Source organism: Salmo salar, chromosome 10, assembly GCF_965601325.2.
Source record: "Salmo salar chromosome 10, fSalSal1, whole genome shotgun sequence".
NCBI lineage: Eukaryota > Metazoa > Chordata > Actinopteri > Salmoniformes > Salmonidae > Salmo > Salmo salar.
The window spans coordinates 33,641,111-33,654,991 of record NC_138300.1 but is presented as its reverse complement, the minus strand read 5'-3'; the positions used below and the strand labels follow the sequence as shown (position 1 = coordinate 33,654,991).

The following is a 13,881-nucleotide window of genomic DNA, read 5'->3' as shown; positions in this document are numbered from 1 at the left end:
TCAGTATGACGTCAGTGGGGGTTGTTTTTTGTTCAGTATGATGTCAGTGGGGGTTGTTTTTTGTTCAGTATGATGTCAGTGGGGGTTGTGTTTAGTTCAGTATGATGTCAGTGGGGGTTGTGTTTAGTTCAGTATGATGTCAGTGGGGGTTGTTTTTTGTTCAGTATAATGTCAGTGGGGGTTGTGTTTAGTTTAATATAATGTCATTGGGGGTTGTGTTTAGTTCAGTACGAAATCAATGGAGTTGTGTTTAGTTCAGTATGACATCAGTGGGGGTTGTGTTTAGTTCAGTATGATGTCAGTGGGGGTTGTGTTTAGTTCAGTATGAAGTCAGTGGGGATTGTGTTTAGGTCAGTATGACGTCAGTGGAGGTTGTGTTTAGTTCTGTATGACGTCAGTGGGGGTTGTGCTCAGTTCAGTATGATGTCAGTGGGGGTTGTGCTTAGTTTAGTATAATGTCCGTGGGGGTTGTGTTTAGTTCAGTATGATGTCGGTTGGGGTTGTGTTTAGTTTAGTATGACGTCCGTGGGGGTTGTGTTTAGTTCAGCATGATGTCAGTGGGGGTTGTTCTCAGTTCAGTATGACGTCATTGGGGGTTGTGCTCAGTTCAGTAAGACGTCAGTGGGGTTGTGTTTAGTTCAGTATGACGTCATTGGGGTTTGTGTTTAGTTCAGTATGAAGTCAGTGGCGTTGTGTTTAGTTCAGGATGAAGTCAGAAGGGGTTGGGTATAGTTTATTATGAAGTCAGTGAGGGTTGTGTTTAGTTCAGTATGAAGTCAGTGGGGTTGGGTTTAGTTTAGTATAATGTCATTGGGGGTTGTGTTTAGTTCAGTACGAAGTCAGTGGGGCTTGTGTTTCGTTCAGTATGATGTCAGTGGGGGTTGTGTTCAATTCAGTATGATGTCAGTGGGGGTTGTGTTAAGTTCTGTATGAAGTCAGTGAGGGTTGTGTTTTGTTCAGTCTGATGACAGTGGGGGTTGTGTTTAGTTCAGTATGATTTCAGTGGGGGTTTGTTTAGTTCTGTATGACGTCGGTTGGGGTTGTTTTTTGTTCAGTATGATGTCATTGGGGGTTGTGTTTAGTTCAGTATGAAGTGAGTGGAGTTGGGTTTAGTATAGTATAATGTCAGTGGGGGTTGGGTTTAGTTTAATATAATGTCATTGGGGGTTTTGTTTAGTTCAGTACGAAATCAATGGAGTTGTGTTTAGTTCAGTATGACATCAGTGGGGGTTGTGTTTAGTTCAGTATGATGTCAGTGGGGGTTGTGTTTAGTTCAGTATGAAGTCAGTGGGGATTGTGTTTAGGTCAGTATGACGTCAGTGGAGGTTGTGTTTAGTTCTGTATGACGTCAGTGGGGGTTGTGCTCAGTTCAGTATGATGTCAGTGGGGGTTGTGCTTAGTTTAGTATAATGTCCGTGGGGGTTGTGTTTAGTTCAGTATGATGTCGGTTGGGGTTGTGTTTAGTTTAGTATGACGTCCGTGGGGGTTGTGTTTAGTTCAGCATGATGTCAGTGGGGGTTGTTCTCAGTTCAGTATGACGTCATTGGGGGTTGTGCTCAGTTCAGTAAGACGTCAGTGGGGTTGTGTTTAGTTCAGTATGACGTCATTGGGGTTTGTGTTTAGTTCAGTATGATGTCAGTGGGGGTTGTGATTAGTTCAGTATGAAGTCAGTGGCGTTGTGTTTAGTTCAGGATGAAGTCAGAAGGGGTTGGGTATAGTTTAGTATGAAGTCAGTGAGGGTTGTGTTTAGTTCAGTATGAAGTCAGTGGGGTTTGTGTTTAGTTCAGTATGATATCAGTGAGGGTTGTCTTTAGTTCACCATTATGTCAGTGGGGGTTGTTTTTAGTTCACTATGACGTCAGTGGGGGTTGTGTTTACTTCAGTATGACATCAGTGGGGGTTGTGTTTAGTTCACTATTATGACAGTGGGGTTTGTGTTTATTTCAGTATGATATCAGTGGGGGTTGTGTTTAGTTCACTATGACGTCAGTGGGGGTTGTGTTTAGTTCACTATGACGTCAGTGGGGGTTGTGTTTAGTTCACTCATAATGACTTTGGAACGGAGAAACTGCAGCGCGATTAGAACTAGGGACTGAGGCTATGGAACAAGAGAGATGGGGGAGAGTGGGCCAGAGAGAAAGAAAGAGAGAATGAGCAGGGAGGGAGAGGTTGAGAGATACAGTGCCTTCAGAAAGTATTCATACCACTTGACTTATTCACATTTTGTTGTGTTACAACCTGAATTCAAAATGTATTAAATATTTGTTTTTATCTCACCCATCTACCCACAATATCCCATAATGACAACATGAAAACATGTTTTTAGGAATGTTTGTCAATGTATTGAAAATTAAATACAGAAATATCTAACTTACATATGTATTCGCACCACTGAGTCAATAGTTTGTGGGAGCACCTTTGGCAGCAATTAAAGCTGTGAGTTTTTCTGGGTATGTCTCTAAGAGCTTTTCACACCTGGATTGTGCAACATTTGCCCATTATTCTTTTCAAAATTCTTCAAGCTCTGTCAACTTGGTTGTTTCTCATTGCTAGACAACCAGTTTCAGGTCTTGCCATAGATTTTCTCCAGCAACTGAGTTAGAAAGGACACCTGTATCTTTGTAGCGACTGGGTGTATTGATACACATTCCAAATTGTAATTAATAACTTCACCATGTTCAAAGGGATATTCAATGCCTGCTATTTTTACCTACCTACCAATAGGTGCCCTTCTTCTCAAGGCATTGGAAAACCTCCTTGGTCTTTGTGGTTGAATCTGTGTTTGAAATTAACTGCTGAACTAGGGGACCTCACAGATCATTTTATGTGTAGGGTACAGAGATGAGGCAGTCATTCAAAAATCATGTTAAACACTACTATTGCACACAGTGTGAGTCCATGCAATTTATTATGTGACTTGTTAAACAATTTTTTTCTCCTATCATAATTCCACTCTGACATTATGGGGTATTGTTTGTAAACCAGTGACATTTCTGAAGGCTCTGTAGAACGGCTGATAGATACAGAGCACAAGGCAGTTCACAGAACTGTCAATTTAAAGACATTTTGCCCATTTATACATTACTAATGTAGCTAACATTAGATGTAGCTAACATTAGATGTAGCTAACCTTGCCTGGATTCGGCAGTCTCTTCCAGATCATCATGACATTTGTAGTTCTTTATGACAGCCGCATTAGCAGCTAATTAAAATGTCATTTTGGGGGGGTAAATACAGGCAAATATAATGATAAAAGTCATCTTGTCCTTGAGAGATTTACACGGTTATGAAAATGTCACGCCAGGTTAAGCTTTCTTCTAATGCATGTGTCAAACTTATTCCACGGAGGGAAGTTTTCTGTGTCTGCGAGTTTTCGCTTCTCCGCTGTACTTGATTGATTAATTAAGGTCACCTGGTTGTCTAGGTCTTAATTTAAAGGAAAAAACTAAAACCAGCAGACACTAGGCCCTCCATGGAATGTGTTTGACACCCCTGTTCTAATGCCTCTTAAAGGGAAAGTAAGTGAAAGTAATCAGATTACGTTACTGAGTTTGTGCGATTATTAAAAAATAGCACAAAGAAGATGTTAGGATCATTTACACTGAACAAAAATATGAACGCAACATGTAAAGTGTTGGTCCCATGTTTCATGAGCTGAAATAAAAATCCCATAAATGTTCCATACACTGTCAGATTTTGTGCGCAAATTTGTTTACGTCCCTGTTGGTGAGCATTTCTCCTTTGGCAAGAAAATCCATCCACCTGACAGGTGTGGTATATCAAGAAGCTGATTAAACAGCATGATCATTACACAGGTGCACCTGTGAGTTGAGGTGCAAAGAAAGAGCCATATCTCAGACTGGCCAATAAAAGAAAAGATTAAGATGGGCAAAAGAACACAGACACTGGACAGAGAAGCTCTGCCTAGAAGGCCAGCATCCCAGAGTCGCCTCTTCACTGTTGACATTGAGACTGGTGTTTTGTGGGTACTATTTAATGAAGCTGCCAGTTGAGGACTTGTGAGGCGTCTGTTTCTCAAACTAGACACGCTACTGTACTTGTCCTCTTGCTCAGTTGTGCACCGGGCCTCCCACTCCTCTTTCTATTCTGGTTAGAGCCAGCTTGCGCTGTTCTGTGAAGGGAGTAGTACACAGCGTTGTACGAGATCTTCAGTTTCTTGGCAATTTCTCGCATGGAATAGCCTTCATTTCTCAGAACAAGAATAGACTGACGAGTTTCAGAAGAAAGTGCATTGTATCTGGCCATTTTGAGCCTGTAATCGAACCCACAAATGCTGATACATAACCAGATACATAACTTGTCTAAAGAAGGCCAGTTTTATTGCTTCTTTAATCAGAACAGCAATTTTCAGCTGTGCTAATGTAACCGATGTGAAATGGCTAGTTAGTTAGCGGTGGTGCGCGCTAATAGTGTTTCAATCAGTGACGTCACTTGCTCTGAGACCTGAAGTGGTTGTTCCCCTTGCGTTGCAAGGGCCGCGGCTTTTGTGGCGCGCAATGTAACAGTGTAGGTTCCGTCCCTCTCTTCGCCCCAACCCGGGCTCGAACCAGGGACCCTTGCACACATCAACAACTGACACCCACGAAGCATCATTACCCATCGCGCCACAAAAGCCGCGTCCCTTGCAACGCAAGGGGAACAACCACTTCATGTCTCAGAGCAAGTGACGTCACTGATTGAAACACTATTAGCGCGCACCACCGCTAACTAACTGGCCATTTCACATCGGTTACACTAACATAATTGCAAAAGGGTTTTCTAATGATACATTAGCCTTTTAAAATGATAAACTTGGATTAGCTAACACAACGTGCCATTGGAACACAGGAGTAGTGTGTACAGTATGTGGTTGTGTATTTGTGAGAACTTTATATCTCAGTTCTCTGTCAGTACAGTCAGTGTGTATCTGTGTAAACGTGTGTGTGTGATTTTTATCTCCACCCAAGCAATAACCTTGTGGAAAAGTCAATGTGAGGGTTTTCCCAAGCATACTTGGTACATATAGATATATGTGACTAATGATACAAACATGTGGAAGGATGATCAGCCAAGTGGATTTTCCCCTTAGGCTTGTTTTGCTAACCTGGGGGAGTAGAGACAGCTGCTTCAACGCTAAACCTCTCTACGCGGCCTCTTTGGCTTCCTCCCTCTGTCTATTTCTAGCTCTCTCTCTCTCTGTTTCTTTTGCTTTCTCCTTGGCCTTGCATTCTGCCTCTGTGAGAGTTCCTTTTCATCATTGAAATCAGAGTAACACACTACTTCTCTCCCTCCCTCATTCTCTCACTCTCTATTTTTCTCTCCTCTCTCACTCCCTCCCTCCATATCTCTCTCTCTCTATATATATATATATGTGTGTGTGTGTGTGTGTGTGTGTGTGTGTGTGTGTGTGTGTGTGTGTGTGTGTGTGTGTGTGTGTGTGTGTGTGTGTGTGTGTGTGCATATATGTGTGTGTGTGCATATATGTGTGTGTGTGCATATATGTGTGTGTGTGCATATATGTGTGTGTGTGCATATATGTGTGTGTGTGCATATATGTGTGTGTGTATATATATGTGTGTGTGTGCATATATGTGTGTGTGTATGTATGTATGTCTGTATGTATGTATGTATGTATGTATGTATCATTTATCATTTATTTATACAGTACTAGACAAAGCTGCCATTAAGGAAAAGGGTGGCTACTACGAAGAATCTCAAATTTAAAATATATTTTGATTTGTTTAACCCTTTTTTGGTTACTACATGATTCCATATGTGTTATTTCATAGATTTAATACAAATAAAGAAAAACCCTGGAATGAGTGGGTGTGTCCAAACTTTTGACTGGTACTGTATATTTCCCTCCTTCACTCTCAGTGCTGGCTCTACCCCAGCTCCATCACCTGATCCCTGATGGTGAGGTCACCAGTATTAAGATCAACCGTGAGCCCTCGGAGCCACTGGCCATCAGCATCGTGGGGGGCAACGAGACCCCCCTGGTGCGTATCCTCATCCAGGACATCTACAGGGAGGGGGTTATCGCCCGGGACGGACGCCTGCTGCCCGGAGACATGATCCTCAAGGTCAGTTTTTGTTCAAAGTAAGGTGGAGTACTATTCGCCATGTATGTGACTGAGGGGCGGCAGGTAGCCTAGTGGTGAAGAATGTTGGGCCGGTAGCTGGTTCGAATCCATTCTCCCCGCTCCCCGGGTGCCTCCGCAGCTCTTTGATTCAGAGGGGTTGGGTTAAATGTGGAAGACATATTTCGGTCAAATGCATTCAGTTGTGCAACTGACTACGTATCCCCTTTCCCTGTATGTGTTGTGTATTTGAATTTCTCATCACAGCATATAATCTGAGACTTAACTCCACCTCTCCCTCTCATCTTCAGGTGAACGGCATAGACATCAGCAATGTGCCCCACTGCTACGCCCTGGCCACCCTCAAAAAGCCTTGCCAGCTTCTGCGACTCACAGTGCTGAGAGAGCAGCGCCACCGTTACCGCTCACACTCCGGGCACCACGGGCATCCCCACGACGCAGCCGGGGGCTATCCGCCTCATGGCCTCCCCCATGGCCAGCCCTTGAGGGATGACAGCATCCACGTGGTCCTGGCTAAGAGCACCCCAGAGGAGCAGCTGGGCATCAAGCTGGTGAGACGACCAGAGGAACATGGAGTCTTTATCTTCCACCTGCTGGAGGGCGGCCTGGCGGCACACGACGGGCAGCTCAGCGTCAACGACCGCGTCCTCGCCATCAACGGACACGACCTGCGCTACGGCGCGCCAGAACACGCCGCTTTACTCATCCAGGTCAGTCTGCAGGGGTTAGAGGTTAGGGAGCATTGGTTGGTTGTGGTTTACAGTGGTTAGTAATGGTATGTATTTCTTGTCTCTGGGTCCTGTGATATTATGGCTAGTAGTGGTGTGTGGTTCTGGATCATTGCACTCTGTTGGCTGGCTTTGTCCCTGTCCATTGAGGTTAATTGTGGTTAATTGTCGTGTGTCTGTGGTCGACTGGGCGCTGCTCTATTGCTTGGCTGAGGCTCTGCTTCCTGGTGGATGCTGGGTAATTGCGGTGGTGTGTTTCTGGTTGACTGTGGGATGTAGCTGTAGCTGTGCTCTCGGGTCTGAGGAGACTGATTTGCTCTTGGGGTTCTCTGAGGACCCAACATGGCACACAGCAGACTGTTGTTGTCAGAGATTAAGAACTGTCTGGAAACCGATTAAATTAGTCAAATTAAGGCGATAACGAGCTGGACTGGGTAATTTAGGAGGCAGCTCTGCGGCACAGAGAGCACAGGCACTCTCAAATGAGCAACACGGGAGGGAGAGCTGTGTGTGTGTACTCACAAATGTGTGTGCATGTGCCAGTGAGTGTGTGTGTGTGCGAGAGTGTGCATGTTCATCCGAGTGAACGAGGGAGTGAGTCGCTGTGTGAGTGGGTGGAAATACAACCTGAAAAAGAGACAAAAGAGAGTAATAAAGAGCATGAAAAAGAAAGGTAGAGGAAAGGTTGTAGAGAGGTGAGAAATACAGATTGTTAGAAAAATAAGTTTAAAGGTGAGTTTTTGAGTTGAAGTTGGAAAAGTCATAGGGAGAGGGTGAGGGCAGCAGAAAGACTGCAGTATTATGAGAGAGAAGAGAAGAGAAAATGGGGGTGAGAGTCACACTAAACAGGCTGCTTCCTGAAGCAAGTAAAAGGGTGCAATTGAAATGTGTGTTTGTGAGTGTTTTGCACACCACATATGTTTATTATTTGTGTAAACCTCTCAGGGGTAATAAAAGTTTTACATATTTTACTGCCTGGCCAAGCTCTGTGGGTGATTTTTTTTTTTTCCCCTTGAGCTGTGTTAAGGGGTTGTTAGGAGGAGATGGAACATGTCCACAGGTTTACCTCAGGGCATTTCTATGTATGAGCACCAACATGTGAAGTTCATAGGATTATATCAAATTGGGTGTCAAGTGAAAGCAAAGGGAGAAATTAAGGCATTGACACATAAAATTCCAACTGAAAAAATATGCATAAGTAAAGGCTTTGATTTCTGAATAGACAGATGCAAACGGGGTCTTAGAAAACATCTACCAGAAATGAATGCAATTCATGATGTAATTCCTTAATTCTGTAAATCCATTACCGGGTGTAAGTCCACTTCACTTACTGTCGTAAAATAACAAAAATATATTTTTTTCTAACTCAAGGTGCCATGTCATACAGTAGCTTACACCACATTATTTCTGCAGACGTGGTCACATTAAAACCTAAGGGAGATTTTACCATAATTCTGTTACCAAAGTTTGCTTCTGCACAGTTCTTCCACAAAATAAATGTTTGTAAATGTTAGTCTAAATTGTTAAAAAATAGTCCTTGTGCATGGAGTTGTATGGTTTGTTAAACTTTGAAATTAATGCTTTTTGTTTGGCATACATTTTAAAGTGAAAGAAATGAGTCAAAGCGTAATTCCATGAAATTGCCGCTCACACTCTACCCTCAATACAGCATCTGGGATGAGCAAGATGGGCCTGTTTGAGCTGTTATAGTTTCTGTGTCTCAGTCTAGTTATGTGGCAGTGAAGTTGTTTTTATTAAGTGCTTGTTTGGATATCTGGATCAACTTCAGTGAAGCTGTATTCAATGTTTATTTATGGGGCTCAACCATGATATTCTTCTACAAAGTGACTGTTTTTAGTTTGTCATTCTTTTTTTAATTGCTATGTGTGTCTGTCTGGTTCTGAGCTTGGTTGTGTTTGTCTGTTTGTCTCCTGTAGGCGAGTGAGGAGCAGGTCCACTTCATAGTGTCTCGTCAGATCTGTTTACCCACGCCTGACCTCCTGCAGGAGGCTCCATGGGGAATGGACGGCCCCCCTCCATACTCCCCAGTGGACATGGCGCCTGCGCTACTGGTTAGCAATGCATAAAATGCATGACGCACGCACAAGCATAGGCACACACACACACAAACACAAAAACACAGACACAGGTTTGTTTGAAGAGCTTTTCTTGAGGTTACACACACACTAAAACCCCAGACTTTGAGCTCTATTCAATCCGTATTGCGGAAGTTCAGCATTACAGCGTGATTGAAATGTAAAGGCAATGTTCCTGCATTAGCGGAGACAGCATTTACGGGAAACGCTGCATATGTCGGCTCAATCGGAAATTACCTTAACATTTATATTGCGCAATCTGTAATGCTTCAGAGATACAGACTGAAAGAGCTCTTTGTATTCCTGCCTCTTCTTCTTATGTTAAATATTCCCTTTTATGTGAAAATGATCCTGAGCCGTACTATTCCTCCATCAAAGAGGAGCATGTCATCCCTGACAGTGCCAAAGTGTTCCGCTCCTCTCAGAGAGCCATGTGCGGTGGCCCAGAGCAGCTGCCTCTCTCTCTCTGAGACTATTATCCATGAAGAAAACATCGACAGGATGAACACACCTCCACATTTAAACAGGATTTTCTCCAACTCATTATTGGAGCTGACGAATTCCGTTGTTCTGATAATGATCAACTTCACAGCTCTCGTCTCGCTTTCTTCTCACTTTCTCTATTTCAGGTGCTAATTCTCTCAGACACATTGTTAAAACTTTAGAATGTGTGACGCCAGAGTGGAGTGGTACTGTATTCTTCAGGTAAAGTCCTTGGCATCAAAGCCAGTTGAGAGAGAATGAGGCTGTAATAGAAAGAACCCTGCAGAGATAGCAGGTAGCAACAATAACAAGGTATTATCGTTCTGAGATAAGCTAAGCCACCTTCAGCAGGACTATAGATCATATTTAGACTAAATCTAACCAGACCTTTATATTGTGTTGTAATATTGGTCTTAAAGCCCCCATGCAGTCTTAGTAATTTTATTTTAAATCATCACTGTATGTCTAAGAAATCACTGTCTGTGTTTATTTAATGAAAAAAACATTAGGAACACCTGCTCTTTCCATGACATAGACTGACCAGGTGAATCCAGGTAAAAGCTATGATCCCTTATGGATGTCACCTGTTAAATCCACTTCAATCACTATAGATAAAGGGGAGGAGACAGGTTAAATCGTTATTTTTAAGCATTGAGACTATTGAGACATGGATTGTGTATGTGTGCAATTCAGAGAGTAAATGGGCAAGATAAAAGATGTAAGTGCCTTTGAACGGGGTATGGTAGTAGGCACCAGTTTGAGTGTGTCAAGAACATGCTCAACAGTTCCCTGTGTGTATCAAGAATGGTCCACCACCCAAAGGAAATCCAGCCAACTTGACACAACTGTGGGAAGTATTGGAGTCAACATGGAATGCTTTCAATACCTTGTAGAGTCCATGCCCTGGCGAATTGAGGCTGTTCTGAGGGAAAACAGGGGTGCAACTCAATATTAGGAAGGTGTTCCTAATGTTTTGTGCACTCAGTATTTATTGTTCTTTTTTGGCCCTTGAAATGCTCAGACCGATAGGATGGTCTAGAGCCCACCCCCTTACCCAGATGAACAGTCAGTCAATGGTCTATTATAATCAGATCACATTGTGACATCATGATGTGGGACAAAAGTTCCATCCCACCTGAACAGGCTGAAATTCCAGATATATTTTTTTTCCAAACAGAGGTGCATTCAACAAGACTTCTGTTTGTGAACGCTCATGGCGAACTATGTTTGTTTTCAACAGATTCTTTCTGGTAAAACAATGGATAGAACACGTAAAATGTTGATTTTTAGCTGCAGCTTCTGCAATAATCGATGACTCTTTAGACTAGAGGTCGACCGATTATGATTTTTCAACGCCGATACCGATAACGGTTATTGGAGGACCAAAAAAGCCAATGCCGATTAATCGTCCAATTTTTTTATTTATTATTATTATTATTATTATATATTTTTTTTGTATTATTATTTTTTTTACATTTATTTGTAATAATGACAATTACAACAATACTGAATGAACACTTATTTTAACTTAATATAATACATCAATAAAATCAATTTAGCCTCAAATAAATAATGAAACATGTTCAATTTGGTTTAAATAATGCAAAAACAAAGTGTTGGAGAAGAAAGTAAAAGTGCAATATGTGCCATGTAAGAAAGCTAACGTTTAAGTGCCTTGCTCAGAACATGAGAACATATGAAAGCTGGTGGTTCCTTTTAACATGAGTCTTCAATATTCCCAGGTAAGAAGTTTTAGGTTGTAGTTATTTGTCACGTCCTGACCAGTATAGGGGTTATTGGTTATGGTAGTTTGGTCAGGATGTGGCAGAGGGTATTTGTTTTATATGGTTCGGGGGGTTATGTGTATGTAGAGGGGTATTGTATTTATGTGTTCCAGGGGTTTTGGTGTATGTTCTTGTTTTGGGTTTCTAGGTTTTCTAGGTTTTGTATTTCTTTGTTGGCCTGGTGTGGCTCTCAATCAGGAACAGCTGTACATCGTTGTTCCTGATTGGGAGTCATACTTAGGGAGCTTGTTTTCACCTGTCTCTTTGTGGGTAGTTGTATTTGCACTGCTGTTTGTTGAGCCTGCAAAACTGTTAGCTGTCGTTTATTGTTTTTGTGTTCACTTTAATTAAATTAAATTAAATAATGAGCACGCAACCCGCTGCGCCTTGGTCCCCTTCTCTCTTCAACGACAGCCGTGACATTATTATAGGACTATTTCTCTCTATACGATTTGTATTTCATATACCTTTGACTATTGGATGTTCTTATAGGCACTTTAGTATTGCCAGTGTAACAGTATAGCTTCCGTCCCTCTCCTCGCTCCTACCTGGGCTCGAACCAGGAACACATCGACAACAGCCACCCTCGAAGCAGCGTTACACATGCAGAGCAAGGGGAACAACTACTCCAAGTCTCAGAGCGAGTGACGTTTGAAATGCTATTAGCGCGCACCCGCTAACTAGCTAGCCATTTCACATCGGTTACACCAGCCTAATCTTGGGAGTTGATAGGCTTGTAGTCATAAACAGCGCAATGCTTGAAGCATTGCGAAGAGCTGCTGGCAAAACGCACGAAAGTGCTGTTTGAAAGAATGCTTATGAGCCTGCTGGTGCCTACCACTGCTCAGTCAGACTGCTCTATCAAATCATAGACTTAATTATAATATAATAAACACACAGCAATACGAGCCTTAGGTCAATAATATGGTCGAATCTGGAAACTATCATCTCGAAAACAAAGTTTTTTCTTTCAGTGAAATACGGAACCGTTACGTATTTCATCTAACGAGTGGCATCCCTAAGTCTAAATATTCCTGTTACATTGCACAACCTTCAATGTTATGTCATAATTACGTAAAATTCTGGCAAATTAGTTCGCAACGAGCCAGGCGGCTCAAACTGTTGCATATACCCTGACTCTGCGTGCAATGAACACAAGAGAAGTGACACAATTTCACCTGGTTAATATTGCCTGCTAACCTGGATTTCTTTTAGCTAAATGTGCAGGTTTAAAAATATATACTTGTGTATTGATTTTATGAAAGACATTGATGTTTATGGTTAGGTACACGTTGGAGCAATGACAGTCCTTTTTCGTGAATGCGCACCGCATCGATTATATGCAAAGCAGGACAGGCTAGATAAACTAGTAATATCATCAACCATGTGTAGTTAACTAGTGATTATGATTGATTGATTGTTTTTTATAAGATACGTTTAACCTGTTTAGGATAGGGGGCAGTATTGACACGGCTGGATAAAAAACGTACCCGATTTAATCTGGTTACCACTCCTACCCAGTAACTAGAATATGCATATACTTATTACATATGGATAGAAAACACCCTAAAGTTTCTAAAACTGTTTGAATGGTGTCTGTGAGTATAACAGAACTCCTTTGGCAGGCAAAAACCTGACAAGGTTTCAGGCAGGAAGTGGCCTGTCTGACAAGTGTCGTTCTTCTTGTCTCTGTTTATTGAAGAGTGAGGATCTTAGCTGTCCCGTGACACTTCCTATGGCTGCCATAGGGTCTCAGAAGGCGGCAAAAAGCTGAATCGTGGCTTTGCAGGCTCTGGCTGAAACAAAGTAGCGCGTTTGGGTAGTGGCTGGTTACAGTACTGTGAGACTCAGGCGCGTGCCCGCGTCGACTGAAAGCTTTGTTTACTTTCCTCAGTTTAGGTAAATGGACATTCCCGGTCGGAATATTATCGCTTTTTTACGAGAAAAATGGCATAAAAATGGATTTTAAACAGCGGTTGACATGCCTCGAAGTACGGTAATGGAATATTTAGATTTTTTTTGTCACGAATTGCGCCATGCGCACGACCCTGATTTACCATTTCAGATAGTGTCTGGGACGCACGAACAAAACGCCGCTATTCGGATATAACGATGGATTATTTTGGACCAAACCAACATTTGTTATTGAAGTAGCAGTCCTGGGAGTACATTCTAACGAAGACAACAAAAGGTAATCAAACTTTTATAATAGTAAATATGATTATGGTGAGTGCTAAACTTGCCGGGTGTCTAAATAGCTAGCCCGTGATGCCTGGGCTATGTACTTAGAATATTGCAAAATGTGCTTTCACCAAAAAGCTATTTTAAAATCGGACATATCGAGTGCATAGAGGAGGTCTGTACCTATAATTCTTAAAATAATTGTTATGCTTTTTGTGAACGTTTATCGTGAGTAATTTAGTAAAATGTTAGCGAATTCCTCCGGAGGTTTGCGGGGGGTATGCTAGTTCTGAACGTCACATGCTAATGTAAAAAGCTGGTTTTTGATATAAATATGAACTTGATTGAACAAAACATGCATGTATTGTATAACATAATGTCCTAGGGTTGTCATCTGATGAAGATCATCAAAGGTTAGTACTGCATTTAGCTGTCTTCTGGGTTTATGTGACATTATATGCTAGCTTGAAAAATGGGTGTCTGATTATTTCTGGCTTGGTACTCTGCT

General features: G+C 42.1%; 1 protein-coding gene across 5 annotated transcripts in view; it reads left to right on the top strand.

Moving 5' to 3' along the window:
• The window catches only part of LOC106560268 (E3 ubiquitin-protein ligase LNX), an 88,169-nt gene that overhangs the window by 61,728 nt on the left and 12,560 nt on the right, over nucleotides 1-13,881 (top strand). For all 5 annotated transcript variants that reach the window (XM_014122978.3, XM_014122977.3, XM_014122981.3 and 2 more), the window contains 3 exons: nucleotides 5,878-6,083; nucleotides 6,392-6,811; nucleotides 8,767-8,901. In XM_014122978.3, the coding sequence (XP_013978453.3) occupies nucleotides 5,878-6,083; nucleotides 6,392-6,811; nucleotides 8,767-8,901 (761 nt within the window). The remainder of the gene's footprint in view (nucleotides 1-5,877; nucleotides 6,084-6,391; nucleotides 6,812-8,766; nucleotides 8,902-13,881) is intronic.